Source organism: Psammomys obesus, unplaced genomic scaffold, assembly GCF_907164565.1.
Source record: "Psammomys obesus unplaced genomic scaffold, mPsaObe1.curated_primary_1811, whole genome shotgun sequence".
Lineage (NCBI taxonomy): Eukaryota > Metazoa > Chordata > Mammalia > Rodentia > Muridae > Psammomys > Psammomys obesus.
In genome coordinates, this window is record NW_026596149.1 from 17,477,787 (window position 1) to 17,495,914 (window position 18,128).

Below are 18,128 nucleotides of genomic sequence, written 5' to 3' on the forward strand. Positions count from 1 at the left end.
AAATCTATACACCTAAAAAAGATAATCAAGAGAGCGGACATGGGGTAAGATTATCAATCCTCGTTTTGAAAGACAGATGGGATATGCATTGAACATTGACAGGAGTCTACTGAGCGCATTGGAAAGACTCTAACTAGCGGTGTTTTCAAAGCAAAGACTCGTGTTTTAGCTCTCTTGGGACTCAACTCAGGCTCAGCCTTGGCAGGACTGCTTAGATGCCGCAATACCTGTCTGCCTATGTCACGTCCTTTACTTACAAGCTACACTGAGGCCCGTTATTTATGAACGTTGCCAGGCGGTCATATGAAACATCACTTCTTCACATGACAAGCTAGGTTCCTGCTGTGCAGTCTTCCCATCTTTAGCCACTAGTTACGCTGAGTGATAAGTTTGCATAGGAAAAGGCAGGAGAGATGCTCCATTTTTTTCTTTACTAAACAGTTCTGAAAACAATAAATTGGTTCATTGAAATACTCAATAGGAAATAAAATGCTTAATTAAAAGTTACATTTATTTTGTGTGTGTAGGGGGTTTGAGCACACGTCAGTGTATATGAGTAGGAGGTCAGAAGACAACTTTCGGGAGTCTGTTCCTTCCATCATGTCAGTTTGAGGGATTAAAGCTCAGGTTGTTAGGCTTGGTGGCGGGTCCCTTTCTACCCACTGAGCCATTTCTTTGGCCCCAAATTCATTTTATAAAGAATCATGAAGCTACAGACTTTGAAGTGTTTGAATTCACTGTAATCTTATCCTGGCTGATACTCAGTTGTTTCAGGAGCTTTTAAACCAGTTCCTGTTCTTCAGGACAGTTCCTGTTCTTGTAGTTACTAGACTGGCTCATCGTGGCTAGGGAGAGAATTAGGCTTTCTTCAGATCCGTTTATCACCCCTGAGCAGCCCATCTTCTGCAAAAGCACAGCTTGGACAAGACTCAGATAACCAAGCAAGACTCAGAAAGCCAAGTGAGTTCAGTTTTACAAAATAAGAAAAAATTATTTCTGTATTTATAGTATCTTGGAGAAAATTACAACCAGAACAGTCAAATGGGTCACAAATGACTTACCAGACCAGGTTCAACTGTGGAAGATGATAGATTTCAAACAATTATTTGTAAACTGAGGGTAGGGCAATGCTTTGAGAACCCATGGGGAAAAAAAATGCTTACTCTATAGGTTGCCAGTCCTATACCAGGACAGAAATGGGCATATCTGAACTTCAGCTCAGAAGGGTTTGGGGGAATGGCCAAAGCTCTTAAGTTGCTTGGATATGTAGGTATGGCTACTTTTCTCTGAGAGAGTCAAGTTAAGCAAGCAGTTAAGTGTTAAGTATCACTGCTAAGGAACTTTATGTGCTGGTTAGCTCCTGTCAACCTGACAAACTAGTTACCTGGGAAGGGGGACCCTCAATTGGAGAACTGGCTCCATCAGAATAGTCTGTGAGGCATTTTTTGAATAATGATTGATGTGGGAGGGCCCAGCTCACTGTTGACGGTGCTTACCTGAGCAAGTGACCCTGGGCTGTATAAGAAAGCAGGATGAGCAAGCCCGCCTCAGTAGGCAGCATCTCTCCATGGCTTCTGCTTCAGTTCCTGCTCCCGGGAGATGTGGGCTCCTGGCCTGGCTTCCCACGATGGTAGACTGTGACTTGGAAGTAGCCCCAAGTTGCTTTCAATGATGGTACTGACCATAGAGGCAGAGAAACAAACTACAACAGCATGTGCACATGAGGGCTGTGTTTTGTGGCTGGCTGGAGGTTGCTTAGATATGTAGACGTTAAGGGTCTGTGTGCACAAGTTCTCTCCCCTAACACGTTGTGTGCACACCCTGGCAGAAAGCGCTGAGCCCCTAGGGAGCGATTATTATTATTTTTTTTAATTTTATTTTTCTTATTAGTTACATTTTGTTAACTCTGTATCCCACTCCCTCATTCCCTCCCCAATCCCACCGTCCCTCCCTCATCTCCTCCCTGCCCCTTTCCAAGTCCACTGATAGGGGAGGACCTCCTCCCCTTTCATATGACTCTGTTTTGTCAGGTATCTTCAGGACTGACTGCAAAGTCCTCCTCTGTGGCCTAACAGTACTGCTCCTCCCTTGGGAGGTGGGGAGGTCAAAGAGCCTGCCATTGAGTTCCTGTTAGAAATAGTCCTTGTTCCTCTTACTATAGGAAACCAATTGGTTACTGAGCTATCACGGGTCACATCCGAGCAGAGGTTCTAGGTTATATCCACTCATGGTCTTTGTGAGTGTCCATCTCAGAAAAGATCCTGTGCCCAGATATGTTTGGTCCATGTGGAGCTCCTATCCTTTCCCCATCATACTAACTCCCCCTTCTTTCATATGATTCCCTGTACTCTGCTGAAGGTTTGGTTATGAGTCTTAGTATCTACTTTGAAACACTGCTAGGTAGAGTCTTTCAGATGCCTTCTGCGGATGTAGAGTGAGATATTCTTTATCATTTGTGATTGGCTAGGTCATCACAGTATCAGCATTACCAGGAGGGAACATTTGAAAACATACACTCAGAACTGGGTGTGGTGGCATGCATCCATAGTCCTGGCAGTGGCAAGAGGACTATCACTAACGTAAAAGCAGCAAAGAACTACAGAGTGAGTTCTTAGCCAGTCAGGGATACTTGAAAGAAAGACTGTCTCAGAAAAGCACTATATACACTTAGAGATATGGCCTTATGCAACCATAAAAATTCATGTCAGCTCTGTTCCCTTCCAATACCTGGATATAGTGAAATGGTGTAAATGAGGCCCAGTCACTTTTATTTTTTTAAAGCATTCCTGATTGATGGTGATGGCTAAACAACTGTCCAACCGAAATGCCCCTCCTGAAGAATGTTCACCTCACATTGTTATTACTGTTTATTTTCTGCTGAGGGAACCAAAGCAAGATACTTTAGGATAAAACATCATTTCATTTATGACATCTGAACCACTTCTATAATTCCAGAAACTGAACAGGGTTGCTCTGACAGGGATGAAACTCCACCCAATACCCCTAGACAGGACCAGTGTTTGCTTTTGAGTGTGGCAGATCACACCACGAGTGTAAGGGACACCTCTGAATTTGAATTTCCGAAGTGAGGAGGTTGAGATATCCACCTCAGTATCTGGAATTAACCAAATTAATGAAGATGTTTGCTGTTTGCTTTACTACCTCGTCTGGAAGGTGAAGTCATCTGTCTGCAATACAATGGTGACTGCTGATTACGCTGTGTCTTTAAAAGATCACATGACTCATAAGATTTAAACTGCTGACCTTTCTTACTCATCAATAAATTTCAAAAGAGTAAATTATTTGGAATTTTCTTAACCTTTGCAAGGTTTGCATGATCTACACCCTTAGCTAAACCCTCATGTTCCAGTGGGTGGCTCCCCAAATAAACACCAGGCAAGAAATATTTTGGGTTATTATGTGTGTGCTTTTTTTTTTAATTGTATAATTCATTTATACAAAGAAATCATTTGATCAACCTATTTACAGCCTTTCCCAATTTTCATTTCCACTGGGGATATATTTCACATAATGGTTAACAATGACTTACACTGATCACCAGTATAACCTTGAACTGACATGGGGCCTCTGTCCTCCTCCCCCCTTTAAACAGCACGAACCCATTTCTAACACAAACATTTTGCACTGAAGAATCACCAGCTTTTTTTAAATGAAGAAAAGCAACCAGAATTAACCTAATATGGTCAAATTTCCAACACATCCTACAGCTTCTTTTCAAATTTAGTATTTGCAGGTATGAGAAACCAAAGCAAATACAGTTCACATCCCCTCTGGCCTTCTACAACTTCCTTCATACCCTCAGGTCAGGCTTTTCCTATCTCTGCTTCTCTGGTTCAGCCAGACATTTCTACTTTAGACAAGCTATTCTTCCCTTTCCTTCGTTTCTCTTCATTATCCCAGTCTCCTGCCCTCTCTCTTGCTTTTCAGACAACACAAAAACTTCCACCAAAATCCTTCTTGTGGTTTCTTTCAGTAGTCTAGAATATACGAAATCATTTCATGGGTCTTTACCACCCTGTCATGATATACTGTAAAAACTGGAGTTTTCTTAATTGGCTGAAACAGTGTGGCTTGGTTTCACTTGGTAAAATTAATACGATTCACACACACACACACACTCTCACACATGCATACTCGCACACAAACCTTAATTAGGAGGAAAAACTTTAAGGACATGCCAATTTAAAAACACATTGACGTAAAAAAATAAAAGCAAATACTAAAAACTACTTTACAATAAAAAATTAAATAGCTGGCAGAATAAATGAATGAAAAATGAGGAATACACAGTGAAAAACTGATATAAGGCATTCCAGTTGATGAAAACGGAAAACACATCAAGTTTTACCGATGTTTTCCAAGTTTTATCAAGTTTTCCGATGCTTCACTGTAAATATTGAACTATTTCAGACTCACAGATCTTCCATGTAGATTGTAGGTATCATTATTAAAATTACATGCATCATTTGAGGTTTAACAAAGAACACTGATAGAATTTCAGCATTTGCAAAACTTTAAGTTTGGCAGAATCTGTGAATATCACATTTGGTCAGTATTGGAAAGTCATGGTGAAACCAGAGTGAGGACAACACTGGCTTCACACACATTTCTTCTGATAAAAAAGTATCAGGTTGGTCTGTTCCGAATAATCCATAAAAATACCTTTTTAAAGTCTGCAATTTAACAGTAATTTGTTTATCTTTAGCTGCCATTAACGACGACAACAACAACAACAATGAGGGAGGAAGGAAAGGAGGGAGAGCGAATAAGAAAAAGAGAAACCCCAACCATGACCATATTACATCTGGTATAGAGTAACCCTAGGATGCCCCATTACAAGAAAAAAACTGTACAAATTTATAAATTAACAGTGTCCCCACCGGTGAATACACACATTTATACCAGAGTCTCTTTCCTTTTGCCACCTGACTGGGCTTTGTCCCTTGCTCTTCGTAAGCCAGGCTGCGGTCCTTGTGTCTTCCCATTCCTGGTATCTTCTGCTGTCTGTACACTGGAGCCACATTCCAGTGCACTGTCACTGTCTACCTGCATAACACCGGGAGCCACGGACGACCTCTGCTGAGCTCTGAGATTCCCAGCAGAGGGGTTGTTCTCTTCACACTCTTCATGGAGCTCTGGCAAGCCCTGAAGCTCTAGGGGGCTGGAGGCCTGCTGGAAAGGGGCAATGGCAGTGCGAATACAGTTGAACCACTGCTGCTTGTGGAACACGTCATTGGCTTGCAGTGTGTGGGACTGGCCTGGAGAGGGGTCTTGGAAGCGGACTCTAAAGATATTTTTAGCTGAAGGGAGGAAAAAGAAACCAAGACTAAGAAAGTGGGCACAGTCTTAAGGAAAGTTCTGGTATTTATGACACACACTCTTAAAGACAGCCGCTGGCCAGAGGGGGTCAACTCAATGCTATGCCAGCACGTGACTGGGGAATGGTTTTATCCGTAAAATTCTTAGTGGTTAAGTCGAATTTCATGTAGGTACATTTGTTTCTTCTCTTTAGTGTTTTTCAAGGTGGGTCTCACTCTAGCCCAGGTTGGCTTCAAATGTGTGGCCATTCTGCTTCAACACTTTTCTCCCCATCTAATCTGGCTCGGTTGTAACTCTTCTAGAAGGTGTATCTTACCTTTGTCTGAGTTGCCAAAAGCCCCTCGGAAGGAACCGCCCATGCGCACATCCCCATCCTGCAGGTCTTCCAGCACTAGCTCCTGAACTGGGATTGGCTGCCGGTAAACCTGGTAGGACTGACGCTCATTTCGTGTGACAGGCCGAGTCAAAACCAAGATGTCTTGAAATAAGAAAATATACAGTTTCTGCAGAAATGAAGAAAGAAAAAAAACCTTCCTAAGTAGAGGATTAATCATTAAAGAACTGGACTTAACATTTAGATTTTTCTAATTTCTCCTTTAGAAATGGTATCATAAAACAGTGATCTCAAGGCTATGCAGGTTTTTTGGAGCAGTCAAACTCAGGCTACCTAAAGCTCTTTTCTTTCATCAGGCTGCACTTCCAGCTGAGGCAAAAGCTGAGTAAGCACCATATATCTCAAAGAGCTAACACCAGTAGAAACTGTTTACACCCAGGACTGTGCACTGCAGTTTCCAAAACACAGGGATCCCAGGATGTGCTGTGACCATGTTCATGGCTTCACTCTGTCCACACAGGCCTAAGCTTTTACAGAACAATTAGGCCTTGTGATAGAACTCAGATAGGCTGGATTCCAACTTTTTCTTAAACAACCCCCAACTTATAAACCCTCTGGCCCCACTAAAGCACACCTTTTCCTAAGGTAAGTGTTCACGAAATGAGGGAGCATGGGACAGTCGACCCCAGGCACACACACGTTTACAGTTCGCAAGCGGAAAGGAAGGACTATTGGCTGAGGCATTTAACTCTTCCTATTTGCTGTATCAAAGCTGGTCACACAGACACCTTCTTGGTGCAAGCCACAGGTTTATTTTTACAAACCTGCCTCATAATTTATGTGCAAAAAATGAAGCAGGGTGGGAAAGGGAGTAATGGTCTCCTTCCTGTTGGTATTCAAATACACTCACATGGCCACTTTTATTCTTCAGCTCCCCATGGCACAGCAGCACTTTGCTCGCTTCGATCCTGGGGTCCCTCTGCTTCTCGTCCAGGTACTCCAGCTTGTCGATGTAATACTGGCACTCGGACTCACCCTTCTTCAAGTTGATATCAGAAAGAACTCCCTGTATTATCAATATCTAGAAATGACAAAAACAAAAAGAAACCAGATTGGGCAAACGCTGTGTATCATCACCCCACCACAGGGCAGACATTCCCATAAACAGACAGAATCTGAAGCTTAGAGACTCCAGAAATCAGCCCAGCCAGTCTCTTCATTATACATGTGAGAAAGCAATAACAGCCATATTGGGGAATTAGTCCAAGGTCACCAGCCAGCGGAAAGGACTAGATTAAAACCTCGTCTCTTGATGACATGAGATTTAAGAGTACCACTGTATGTTTTTCTAAAGTTATTGATGACAAACTTGAAAAACTCTTATGTGGGATGGATTACTTACTGCTTCCTCCAGAAGTTGGACATCCAGGTGGTCTTTTGGAGTGTGTCTAAGGATTTCTTTTAACAGTAAAGGGTATTTGACAAGGCGGCTTCGAGGAATATCTAGGAAACTCCAAAGATCTAGTTTTCGACTGAAGGGAGACTCTAGACAGCGCTGGAGGAAGTCTTGGACTCTGGGGTCTTGTTTCTTCTGATCCAGAAGAGCCTTGGCTGCCAGCTGGTTACTACAGTAGCCTCTGTAGGCATTTAGGCCTGGTAACTGTGGAGAGAGACAAAACATGACATAACCCTGTAATGATACTAAGCGAAGAGCACAAACCACAAGACAGCATAACCACACATGTGTTTAACAGGCTGTGGACATTTTCCTGGCTCAACTGAAGACTCCTGACTTCTATTTGCAAGCCTCACTAAGATTTTAGTTATCTGTGTTTCCAAGTCACTTTCTCACACTCCTCACAACCCTGACACTATGGGCCTGCTCATTCTCTTGTAAGGTCATAAATGTAGACATGGCCTTCATTTCCGAGTCCCCAGGAATCCTCCTTGAACAGGGGCTGGCATGTAACTCAAGCATTTATTTACATAAAAGAGATTGCAATAGAAGATATGCAGCACAGCATTAAGGAAATTCTGCTCAGGCAGGGACATTATTTGCAAGCAGATATGAAACACAATAAAGTTCTGTATTTTTAAAAAGTTTGTAAGTTCTTATCATTGTAACTTTGCTGGATTTTAATGTCTCACTGTTTTTAGAATCGCTATGAGTGACAACACAGGCTGCAGACCTTCCATATGATGCCTTGCTTACGCACCCAGTTCACGAGAATGTGACCAATCTGTTCCACTGTCCCATCAGGCTTGGTTGCTTCTCCTATTCGTGTCAACAGATCTGAAGTGTACAAAAGTAGAAAGAGCAGTGAGACACTGGCTGATAAAGGACTGGTGAGTACAATGTTATTACTCATTTCAAATGACTTGTGTCAGCGCTATTGAGAGACGAAGGAAAAGTAAGAGCAAAGCTGACCTTCATGCAGAGGTATGTAAGCATCCAAATCTCCAAATATATGTGTGAGCTCCTCTTCAGACATGATAGACAACTTTAACATGGGGTCATGGTAGGCCTATCAGAAATAAATCATAAAGAATGAGCAAAGAAACATTTGAGCAATCTGTCCTTGAGCCTACCCAAGCAATTACATATCAAGGACATAGATTTGGAGAGACTTTACAGTTTCCCTTCACTCTTAAAAGTTTATTAGTGCTCACATTTGAAAAGTTGTGTTTCAATCTCGAGTCAAAGATGTATTCATCAGTAAAACCCTTTTACTTTTCACTTTTCCACTATTCTCCAGAAGCTGTGAAATGTCATTTTTAAGGACTGGCATGTGGTAAAGTGACTACTGACCTTTCTAGCAAGCTTGAGATCCTCAATTAAGTCCTGTTCTCCTCGGGACAATTCATATATTGCCTAAAGACACCCAGAAACAGAGGTCAGAAATGAAAAGTTAATATTTATAGTGTAGTTAATATTTACAGTGACTGATGTTTTGAACAGCTCTTTTAAAAAGAGATTTGGTCTGAAAATTCTAATTCAGGATGGAATCTCAAGTAAGTTTGCAATTTATTTCTCTCATTTTACCCACTAGAGTTGTTGAATCTTACAACCACCACCCATTATACATTGTTATAGACTGGGTGGCTATAAATAGTTGCTCAAATAAAAAATTAGGCAGCACTTTCCCACTCTCTGGGAAGATATGTATTTAAAAAACTTTTTTCTTTCAACTCAATAAACATACTCTGAGTACTGAGTGCTCACACATACCTCCTGACGTTTGATCTCTCGAGTGGTCAAGGACTCCTTCATACTGATGTCTAGCATCTCTGACCATAGCACACTGCTTCTTCTCTTGGTGGGTGTTGGGACTGTGGACCTGCTGAATGACTTCTGGGCAGAGGCTGGGGATCTGTGCTCACCACGAAGGGTAAAGGACTAAAGAGGCAAACAAAAGGGAAGGTGAGATTTGGAGGCCACAACAATTATCTTGCAAAAAAAAAAAAAGCATCATAACTAATTAAGACATATTTTTGAAAATGCTCAATATGCAAAACACTTAAGCTTTAATCTAATAGGTAAAAATACTTAGCAACTCCAGTTAGTTATGGTAATGAAAATGGTCTAAAGAGTAGTCTTTGACAAAGAATCCAAATAAACAAGGCTTACACAAACACTACTCTAGTAAAGTACTCCCTACCAGCAGGTTCCAAAACCAAACACTATGTAAAACAATGCAAACAAGTTTATACAGCTCAAAGAAAAACAAATCTTAGGTGTCTATAAAATGTGCTTTAATACACCTTCCTTCCCTCTGTTTTACCTGTATGGTTTGACCAAAGCGCCTGACTGCTCCATTTCTTACGGGAGAGATTAAGTTTGCCAAGGATGTGACCCGAGCTAGAGGCCGAACTCTTTTATTGCTTGGCTCCTGGGAAAACAAAACCAAATTATAATAAATGTGTTGAGGTGTAATGATTTCATACAAGTCCAGACAAAGTTAAACCCTCTTACAAAACGGTGTTTGTATAAGACAGGGAGACAGGGAACTACAAAAATGACTGCTGTTCACCACATTAAACTAGAATAATACCAAGTAACAATAGCTAAAAAACAAAAAACAAAAACAAAACCCAATGTTTCACCTCTGTCCCAGTGCTATGTAATTCCACTCTTAATTACTTCAGCTGAGAATAACCTTTAAGCATGTCTGATACTAAAATGGGTCAAAAAATGCTCAAGCCAAGGCAAAGAGATGTTCGCAGGACTCCAAGGCTCTGAGAGGCCTAGAGTCCTGGCTCCAGGTCGTGTAATGGCACAGCCAGGGCCTCACTTGTCAGGGCTAAGAACCAGCAGAGCTTTTAAAATAGCACAGTAGACATGTACTTAGCATCCTTGAGTTTCAAAGCTTCACAGTTAGTATGAGCGATGTGGGACACATAATCAGATGACTTCAAACAGTTCCTGAAATAAAGAACTCCAAATCAAGAGGACTACAGGGGGAGCATAAACTGCTTGCATCTGATGCCTCTGACAAGTGTCACACAGGATAAAATGTGAGATAAATGATGAGATTCAGAAGAATATATAACTTAAAGATTTTTATTTCTAAGATTAACTTACTATAATTAATCTTAATTTATATTAAGATCACCAAAGCCTGGAGTGGTGGTCTACACTCCAATACTTGGCAGGCAGAGTCAGGCAGATCTCTTTGAGTTCAAGACAAATTTGGTCTACAAAAGGGGGTTCTAGGCCAGCCAGGGCTATATAGAGAGACCCTGTCTAAAAAAAAAAATTAAATTCAAAAGTAGGAGAACATTTCCCCCCTAAAAATTTGGGTAAGACCAAAATTACTTTCAAAGAAGGGGCAAGGAAACCGAACAAAAATAGCCCTTATATAATTTAGAACAAAGTGGGGAAAAAAGTACAAAATCAGAAACTTAAATGAGTCAAGTAGCCCAAGAAGCAACTGGACTTTTAAATGAGTGCACACGCACACACTAAAAAGGGCGTGAGTGGCTGAGCAGACTTCAAAGAGAATTCACAACTTTTGAGGCTTTAAGAGACAGTTGTAAACCACTCCCTCCCTCCTACAAATAACTAACTACGAAGAAGCCTTAACTATAAAACCACAATGAGCTGAAAAAGAAGCCTTTGAGGCATGTAGTAAAATGGCACGCGCTGTATGACGAAGGACATGTGTGAATGCCTTCCCCACACATCTGTGCAGACTGAGTGACACATGCGTGTGCAGGGGCAGCTTGAGGCATTCCTTTCCATTTAGTAAAGACAGCACAAAGAGTCTCCTGTTTGAATGAGATAGAATTACCTCACAAAGCAAGATATGCCAACATTAACTAGACACAAAGCAGCTGCTGGCTCTCTGTGCTTTTGGAAGCAGAGGTTAGCACCTCTTCCCTGTTCAAAGCATAAAAGTTTCACTTCCTAGTAAATCACCAAATATTTAATTTCCAATGGAAGGTCTTCAGAAAGGTGCACCTCCCATTGAGTTAGAAAGTAAAAGTCAGGTTAGTTAAGAAGACAAGAATTTTGATATTATTATATTAAATAAAATTCTTGATAAATTCTTATCTTTATAAGATGTTATATAAAACTAGTACTTTCTTGGTAGTTAAAACTTTGTCCTGTTTATATGAGAGAGATTATTATGACTATCACTGTGCTAAGGACCAACCCAGGTCGCTTGTGAGAACTAGAGCATGTAGACTTAGGTAACTGTTTATCTAAAACACTTTTATGGCACTAATATGGATTTTGTTTATGCATTTCTTTAGGTTGCTCTTGGTGGCTAAACGCATTCATAGTTCTTTAAAAAGAGCTACCATGTCACCAATTTACAAAGGATGCCAGTAATCAGTTTGTCAAGTGTGAAATGCTTGGTGGGAAAGTAGAGTGTGCACACATGGCAGGTTTGAACGAGGACTGTCAAGAGTTCCAGGCCAGCCTGGCTTACCTAGTATGATGTGAGAAAAAACAAAATAGAACATACAAAAAACAAACAAACAAACAAAAAAAAAAACCAAAAAAAATGACAAACATGGTGGGACACTCATTTGGAAATTCCTTTTCAAATAATGAAAAATTTTAATGAAAGGTAAAAATGTAACACCAGAAATGGCCTACTGTCAATTTCAAGATACAAACACTATTTAAAGAAAAGATCATATATAATTTTTTTTTTGGGGGGGGGGAGGGAGAAGGGAAATGAATTAGGTACTGAAGGAGTCAGAAAAAAGGTAGGGACAAAAGTCTGTGTCTTTGGGAATATGGATTATGATTTGAGCTGTGTAAATTACAAGCAAAAAAAGTTTTTCTTTTACATGTCCAAGTGAACAACTTTAGTTACATGGATTTATTAAGGACATGAGCAACTGTATCATAACTGTTGTTACACCCACATTCACCTCTCCCCACACAGACGCAGCAGTGATATTTGAAGGTGATGAAAGTACACACCCACAGACACCCACTCACACAGGTACACACACACACACACACACACACACACACACACACACACACACTCCTCCAAAGGTAAGCTTAATTACACAATGGTGGTGGAGACTTGCTTAGAGTGCTGGAACATGAACAGCTTAAAAACACTCATAGACACACCATGCACTCTCCCCCTATAAAGACAGGCAGCAAATCTGGGAGAATAAACAAAAAATGCTAACAAGGAACTTGTAGTGAAGGCAACCTTTTATGAGGGCCAAGGTTCAGATGGAGGGGGAAAAGACGCCTTCTCAGAGGCCCAGGCTGTTTACTCAGGTTAATCGTTAATCAGACTATTTAGTTCAGACAGCCGGTATCCATCACCTTAGAAGCTCTGCCTTAGCTAGGGCTTTTTACTAAGTTTTCACAATTCACCTCCACCAACTTTTTGCCCTAAGATATTATCAGAATATCTACAAACAAAAAATTAAGTCTACTTTAAAGCTTTACTGGGATGTATCTTACTTATAAACATAGCAGTCTGGATGAAACCCTTTGATTAATTTAGCTTTTTGTAAATCCCCCCCACAATGATGTCATCACAGGGCATATTTTAGAGTCAATCAAGTTATGATATTTTTAAAAGTCAGTATGTATGTGTTTCATTTTATTCCTTTTGGACTGCACATTCATAATCTCTCACATTAAAAAAAAAACGTTGTTTAAACCCAAAAATATAAGAATAAATAAAGTTTTCTTTTTTTTTGAGAAAGATAAAGTCAAGTTTTGATTACACAGTATTCTTTCTTTTACACTCAAGTCATTAAGGCTGTGTTTTAAAGGTTTTAAAGTCTGGATTCCATTTCTGGCAATTTTAATGTTCCAAGAAAAGGGGCCAGGAAAATTGCCTATGTTTCATACTAACAAAAAAGGCTCAACCTTAATGGCCCAAAAGATAGCTACTTTGAGTATTTTTACTCAAAGCATTGTATGAAGCATTTTCTTACGCTTATTCGTTTTATAAAACATAAGAAAAACTGAAACCAAACAAAAAGCAAACTCAATGTCAACCCCCAAATAAAGGCACAGTTCCTGAAGATGGCAGTTTAACACCCCAAATGTATGTATAACAAACAGCTTCCCCGAGGCATGCAATAAACTGCTCATGTTTAAAGTGGACAATTACATGTATTTTGGCAAAAAACATCACCATCATCAAAAAACTTGGTTAGCTGAACCCATAATCACTTCTACCACACTGGGAGACTCACCGCAGCACCAATCAACTGCCAAGATTACATAAAATGGCATAAAAGAATTGTTTCATAAACGTTCACAAAGACTTTAGAAAGCCAAAATGACTTCAAGCAAAGCAAGGCAGGCAGAGCGTCAGTGTTCCACTGGCTCAAACGCCCTTTCAGAAGAGGCACAGGGCAAGCTTAACTACATATGTAAAGAAAAACGCACGGATGCCAGTCACACTCTACTCCCTTGATCACCAGCACTGTGAGGAAAAGATTCGTTTTTTTCCTTCCTCCCTTAAAACAGTCCCTTAAGACTTAGTAGTTAAGGTTAAAAAAAAAGCACAATCATATCAAATGTATTTACTCAAAGACATATATTTAAATTCTTCTTTGTATGTACCATACATAATTTAGCTATGTTACATACATAAGCCCGCTTAACTTCAGACCACAGTTCCTGAACACATTTCTGGCTTGCTCACAATAGTTACACATTTTAGGATATGATGCGATTAAAAGTTTGAAAGTGAAATTTTAACGTCTCAGAAGTTCTGCGGAGTTGGAAAACATTCCTTTGGTCTGCTCTCTTACCTCCTGCTCCCTGAAGGGCTGGCTGTTACCGTCTAAGACTCGGATGGTCCTTTTAATGGGCAGGAGACCTCCGATCTCATCATGCGCCACCATGCTTTACAAGTGTCCCTTCAAATCTTTCAAGTTAGTCCACATGCGAGTCAGCCCCGCATGGCAGCACCGCCAAAGCGCTCTGGCTTTTCTTCCGAGTGCTCAGCCTGGCCCAGCAGCCATGCGCCCATGCCTCCGGCCCGCGGTGGAGCTCCAAGCTTCTGCAAAAGCAGTGAGCACGCACGCAGACCTCAGGACTCCGGGGCGGGGCCAGAACCCACGTGACTCCAGATAGCCGCGGAGGGGCGCACCTAGGCTGCTCCGCAGGAGTGGCTGCTCTGTCTGAGCTGTGCAGGGCGTTCTGAATAAAAAAGCCACTGGAACTTGTCCGGGACGAGCTGAAGCCCACAGGAGGCCGAGTGAACGCCAGAGGAACCTACCTCAGTCAATTCTCTAGCACTTGGTTTCGGACAGAGACCCTTCTCTAAAATTAACGCCTTGGAAAGAACTGAGTACGGGTTAAAAAACTACGAAGCAAAGACTTCTGCAAACCCTATGCTGTAAAGAGGAGCAGTTCAGGCTAATGCACAACTGTAAAATTACTCGCCTCTTAGAACAAGGTTCCTAGGGGTTCAGAGGACGGGAGCATGGAGACATCTAAGAGTGATGGGAGAGGCATATATGAAAATATCACAGCAAATCTGTTACTTTGAGTTAATGGAAGATGCGCTAATGGAAATCAACTGAAAAACTAAAGTAGTTTCTGTACTTTTTTCTTGTTCTTTTTTGCAAAGACTGACAGGAAAACACCGTGGGCACCTTCAGTTCATTCTATTCCTGCTGGAAGCCCTCGTCCTGGGTAAAGCAAAGCTGGGCTAGCTCAGATTTTCAGGCTCAGTATGTCTGTCAGCAGACATTTCTGTTTTAAAAATCTAACAATTTGAAACTCAGTGACAGATATCTATCCCCCCCACCCCCCACCAAGTCACACAGGAGAGGCAAGGCTCTGACTCTGCAAAAACTTTCCCTATGGCAGAGCACTATTTCTCAAGGTTGGACCTGAGATGAAGTGACTCTCTTTTGTATTTGTTTTGCACAGTAGGCTCATCTTAGCTAATATGATATGCTAGTTATGTGAAAAGTTACTTTCCTTAGTATTTACAAGATTAACATAAGCCTTGTATGAAAAAGGTATTATTCTATATACTTGGTGATAAAATGCAGGTTTGTAGCTGAGATCCTAGTGTGTAACGGCAGGCCACATGGGGAGGCATGGATTAAAGGAAGCTTTTGCAAGTTCCAAGTAATCTGTGCAGCTAGCAAGTGCCACTCTTGGCAACCCTCTGACCAGACACACAAGGTTGGGGGGTGGTTCCCAGAGAGAAGTTTAAAGGTGGTGTTTCTGTGGGGCCTTTAATGCCATGTTGCTTCACACAGGTTTGAGTAAGAGTATAAGGATGAGGAGATAGACTCCTACAAGGCCACAGGTCGACAGCAGTGCCGATGCCTGAAAGCCAGGCTGCTAAGAGCTGTGGAGCTAGTGTTGAGGGAGATTAAAAGCTGGCTGGGAAAACAAGGCAAAACTCACAAGGCGGTACCAAGAACTCTGCCTAAGGCTGGAGCACTGGGAAAGGGAAGGACACATACAAGATGTCAACGACTTTAAAGACACAAGTAACTGTTTCACAAGTAAAACAATGATTATGCAAGAAAACACTAAATTTCATTTTGGTACACTGCATCTGAAGCAACAGAAGAACACACAAAGCCATTCAGGCAGGATTGCAATCATTCCAGAGGGGTTTAGAAAAGAGGTTTACATAGATTTACCTTGGAAAAATCTGAATGAAAACACAGTCCCAGGGGTACTGCAAATGGAAGAGAGAGAAAGCAAGAAACCAGGGGAATTAAATGAATTAACCATAAGCAAAGAGATTGAAGAGGAAGGAAAAGATCCATGGATCTTTAATGAGAATCTCAGGTGATCTGCCAGTAGGGACAGAGGTAAATCCTGAAGAGGGGAAGGAGTGGAAAACTGTGAGCCTGGGACTCCTAGCAACAATTTCTAGAGTATGATTTTGCAACTTACAGCCTAGTGCCACCTTGTCCAGGAAGGGCCATTGCCTGTGGCTACCAATACGGTTTTCCAGAGACAGGGTCTCAGCAGGCATGGCCTGGTCATGGACGGCCTGGACATACACTGTGCTGGGCCACAGCCTTGTGCTACCACACTCAGGCAATCATGAGTTTTTCACAAGATGATGCGTCTTGCTGTTTTGAACTTTTAAGCTTTTGAGTGGTGGAGATTGTTATATTCTGTCACCCACTGTTTTGGTTATTACACATCTGGTGACATGTGTGACGTGCATGGCCTTAAAGCTAAGTGACTCTGTATAGGAAGTGTCTCTATAGTACTACTTGGAGGCACCTGGACATCGTGGACTTTTGGGTAAGGCCAAAGGTCTGCTTAATTTCTTAGAGCTAATACAAACAGTGTAGGCCAGGAACCACTGAGTAGTCTGGTCTTGTAAGCGCCCTCAGTTAAAAAACAATGCAAGTGAGGGCAATACTATGGCCACAGAGTCTCGTTAGGGAATAGAGGATGAAGGGCAGTGAGTTAGGAAAGAGGTTGCCAGGGAGTTCTCATGGGTCTCTTACCCAATGTCTTCTGGAAACTGTTTTTCATTTAGCTGTGTTTGAAGTATGGCCAAGATAAGGAGGGGAAAGGATAGCTTTCATTTCCCTCTTTCAGCTGGAGACACAAGAGGGAAAGGCAGAAGTTTCAAGCAGAAAGTCTACCTAAAGCAAATATGATCTAGCAATAACAGACCAGTTAAAAAACAACAAAATAAACAACAGCAAAATAAAAACAAAAAAGCCAACCCCCCAAAAACAAAACAAAACAAAACAAAACAAAACAAACCTTGGCTCACCATCACTAAACTCTTAAGTTTCACTTTAAATGTGCAGGTCTGTGGTTTACCCATGAACAAGAAAACTTGATAACATCCCAAAGGCATAATCTGGACACATCCATTCAGATGCCACAGAATACTGACCCACACCCTTCAGTTCACTCATGAGAAAACGGAAAGGCAGTGCTTAAGAACAGGGGGAGAGATTACTGCCCTATTCTGTGTTATAGCTCTGTGTATGTGACTTCATTTAACAATGCTACAAAACACTGTTGCTGTCATCTTAAACACCAGAAAGATGGGAATTCAAAGTTTAAGAAACTTGTCCAAAGGTGTCTGGTGAGAGTTCAGTGGTGACTCTGTGCTTCGAGAGAGTTGAACGTGTTTAACCTTGTTGTGGTATACCTTTCAGACAAGAGAACAGACATAAAATCCTATGAATTGCCTATGAATTGCCAAGAAAGCATTAGCTGCAACTCTGTAGAAGTAGCTCTCAAACCTAAACCTCCCGAGTCCCATGCTGATGTTCATTTACAATTGCCAATATCTTACAGAGAAGGAGGGCACAGGCAAAGGTTGGCACATAAGGTGACTTACAATAACAGGGTAGGCACAGAGATATTTCGAGTTGTTTAACTTTAGGAGAGGTCTTATTTCAACCAGTGGTTATGCCTTTTAAGGCTGTCAGTAGCAAGTATTTCACAGCTTTTGACTGATGGCACCACAGCTATAAGCTGGTTAAATTTTCATTGTGTAGGAAGGAAGATTTGTAAGCTTAAAACAAAACTAAAAACTAAAAATAACAATGCAGTTTGCTAAACAGGATCAAGTTTCTGATAAAATTACTGGTTTTCAAAGCCCATGTTTAGTCATGTGGTCTTTGTTCTGCCTGGCTGGAGAGGGCAAGGAGAAAGGTCACACTGTGTCCTTTCTCTACAGAAAAGGGACTGTTAGGCTATGCTTACACTCCTCCCACATTTAATGTGAAAACAGTGTTAAGAATTGAACTCAACCTTGAAAGTAACTACTACTTTTTGCTGTAGGTACTGTTTCCACTTTCTTTTATCTGAAGCAAGCAGTTGGTAAACTGGCCAGCAGTCACAGGCTAGCCAAAGACCAACTAAGTATTCTGCTGCCCTCTCCAGGAAATACTGTTGAAGTACAGGGGCAACCTACTTTTCTCAACTTGGTAATGATGTCTGAATAGGTTGCTATATAGATTATTACATAAACAAGTTTTTCATTTGAAGAAAAAC

The 18,128-nt window shown here is 41.3% G+C and overlaps 1 protein-coding gene across 2 annotated transcripts in view; it reads right to left on the bottom strand.

Annotated features, from left to right (window-relative positions):
- Positions 1 to 3,404: 3,404 nt before the first annotated feature.
- The window catches only part of Net1 (neuroepithelial cell transforming 1), a 31,684-nt gene continuing 16,960 nt past the window's right edge, over positions 3,405 to 18,128 (bottom strand). The window contains exons 1-10 of one of the 2 annotated variants that reach the window (XM_055593815.1): positions 13,928 to 14,197; positions 9,457 to 9,564; positions 8,904 to 9,071; positions 8,484 to 8,546; positions 8,103 to 8,199; positions 7,891 to 7,967; positions 7,077 to 7,334; positions 6,585 to 6,755; positions 5,657 to 5,843; positions 3,405 to 5,321 (exon numbers count right to left, since the gene is read on the bottom strand). In XM_055593815.1, coding sequence (XP_055449790.1) covers positions 4,918 to 5,321; positions 5,657 to 5,843; positions 6,585 to 6,755; positions 7,077 to 7,334; positions 7,891 to 7,967; positions 8,103 to 8,199; positions 8,484 to 8,546; positions 8,904 to 9,071; positions 9,457 to 9,564; positions 13,928 to 14,020 — 1,626 coding nt within the window. In that variant the 5' untranslated portion in view covers positions 14,021 to 14,197 and the 3' untranslated portion in view covers positions 3,405 to 4,917. Of the gene's footprint in view, positions 5,322 to 5,656; positions 5,844 to 6,584; positions 6,756 to 7,076; positions 7,335 to 7,890; positions 7,968 to 8,102; positions 8,200 to 8,483; positions 8,547 to 8,903; positions 9,072 to 9,456; positions 9,565 to 13,927; positions 14,198 to 18,128 lie in introns of those variants that run through there. The other variant, XM_055593816.1, reaches the window with a different exon arrangement.